Source organism: Octodon degus, unplaced genomic scaffold (genome assembly GCF_000260255.1).
Source record: "Octodon degus isolate 3935 unplaced genomic scaffold, OctDeg1.0 scaffold00046, whole genome shotgun sequence".
NCBI lineage: Eukaryota > Metazoa > Chordata > Mammalia > Rodentia > Octodontidae > Octodon > Octodon degus.
In genome coordinates, this window is record NW_004524622.1 from 7,438,255 (window position 1) to 7,440,304 (window position 2,050).

Below are 2,050 nucleotides of genomic sequence, written 5' to 3' on the forward strand. Positions count from 1 at the left end.
TTGAGAAGGAATGCAGCGAATATAATTCAGAGACAAGCCCCGGTACAGCCCCTTGCGGATCCCATGGTTCCCGTAGACATACTTCATAGTCTCCCGCATGGTACTGAAAAACAACGGGACAGGGTGACACTTCATGCCAGTTCATGAAGCAATGAGCTCTTCACAAAGCAATGAGCTCGGCATTTTATTTATTTATTTATCTTTTGGCAGAACCGGGGATTGAACTCAGGCCCTTGCACTTGCCAGGTAAGCGCTTATTCTACTGAGCTATCTCCCCGGCCCCTTGCTAGGCATTTTCAAGTAGTATTTACTTATTTATTTTAAGATAAATGTTGCCATTATGTACGCACATACGAATACAAATTTAAACTTTGGCCAGAGCACATACCTGAAATTCCAGCACTCAGGAGGCTGAGGCAGAAAGACTGCCATGAGTTTTGAAAGCAGGCTGAATCACACCTTGTATAAACGCAGCTATCAGATGATTTCATTTTCTTATTTTGTGGGTGTGGATGGGTTTTTGAGACACAGTCTCACTATGCACCCAGGCTGGGCTTGAGCAAGCTCACTTATATTTCTATTTAACAGAGCTGCTCTTTCTTTGAGATACGAGTTTTGCCAGATAGTTCAGGCTGGCTTTAAGCTACTACATCCTAGGCTGGCCTAGATCTTGAACTTGCCTCAATCCTCCTGCCTCAGCCTCATAAATGCTGGGATTAGAGTGTATGCCATAGCGCCTTACTAAAAATAGAAGTTTTGGGTTTTTTTTTTAAATAGAAGTTTTGATAAGAGAACCAGGACCTGAGTGAAGCCTTCTAAGGTTAGCACGGTACTATACAGGGATAACATGTAAGATCAAAACTTCTGAGACCAGAGTTCCTATCTTCCTACTGATCTTAATATTACATTTCCCAAAAAAATGAACAATGACATATGGAGAACTTACAGGCACTTTTCAAATTCTGGCAGAACAGTTCCTAATTGCATTCTCCGACGAGTTACATCAAATGGGTAGCTACAAGAAAAAAAGCATAAAGACTTAAAATATATGTATATTTTTTCATTCTCTATTCAACCCTCCAACGAATGGAAAGTTTCATATACACCAGGAAATAATGTCCCTGCGCTCTTACTGCTTTGTCTAATGTAAGAATTAGAATACAAGCACAGGGAAAAAATTCAATGAGCCAGCCAGGTATGGATGGTGGCACATGCCTGTAACCCCAACACTCAAGAAGCTGAGGCAGGAAGACTGCTACAGGTCCAAGGCCAATCTGAACTACATAGCAAGTCCCTGTCACAAAAACCAAAACCAAAACAACCAAACAAAAAAATTAATGAACAATACAGAGGGATTAGGGAGTTAGCTCAGTAGAATAAGCGCTTGCCTGGCAAGTGCAAGGGCCTGAGTTCAATCCCCAGTTCGGCAAAACAAAACAAAACAAAACAATATAGGGTCCTCTTCCTTCTTCAGAGAAGTCTTCGTCTTGTCATAGTAACAGGATATGTGCACTTCAAAGGGACAAAATAAATGCCAATTCTTGAAAAAAGAAACAGTGGCTTGGGACCGGAGGACAGTTCAGTAGAATAAGTGTTTGCTTGGCAAGTGAAGGGTCCTGAGTTCAATCCCTGGTACCACAAAAAAAAAAAAAAAGGAGGAGGAGAAGGAGAAGAAAAGAAACAGTGCTTTTTATTAGGGCTTCTTCACATTACTTTTGTTATTTTTTAAAAGAGGCTATTTTGGGGTGGGGAGATAACTTAGCGGTCTAAGTGCCTGCCTGGCAAGAACGAGGACCTGAGTTTGATCCCTGGTACTACATGTCATGCTGGCCCTGGAAACCCATACAGGCCACCGAGACTGCATATGGTGGTGCATGCCTATAATCCCAGCACCGGGGAGGCTGAGACAGGAGGATCACTACAAGTCTGAGCAGCACAGTGAAACCCTGTGCCAAATAAATAATAAAAAATTTAAATTTAAAAATAGAGGGGCTGGAGAGATGGCTCAGTGGTCTAAAGCACCTACTTGGAACAAGCTTGGCAAAGCACA

The 2,050-nt window shown here is 42.1% G+C and overlaps 1 protein-coding gene across 2 annotated transcripts in view; it reads right to left on the bottom strand.

Moving 5' to 3' along the window:
* Positions 1 to 88: 88 nt before the first annotated feature.
* Slc25a16 (solute carrier family 25 member 16) overlaps positions 89 to 2,050 on the bottom strand; it is a 32,503-nt gene continuing 30,541 nt past the window's right edge. Inside the window, exons 7-8 of one of the 2 annotated variants that reach the window (XR_002821303.1) lie at positions 947 to 1,015; positions 89 to 103 (exon numbers count right to left, since the gene is read on the bottom strand). Coding sequence is in view for 1 of the 2 variants with exons in the window: in XM_023716189.1 (XP_023571957.1) it covers positions 943 to 1,015 (73 nt within the window). In the remaining variant the exon portion in view is untranslated. Of the gene's footprint in view, positions 104 to 942; positions 1,016 to 2,050 lie in introns of those variants that run through there. The other variant, XM_023716189.1, reaches the window with a different exon arrangement.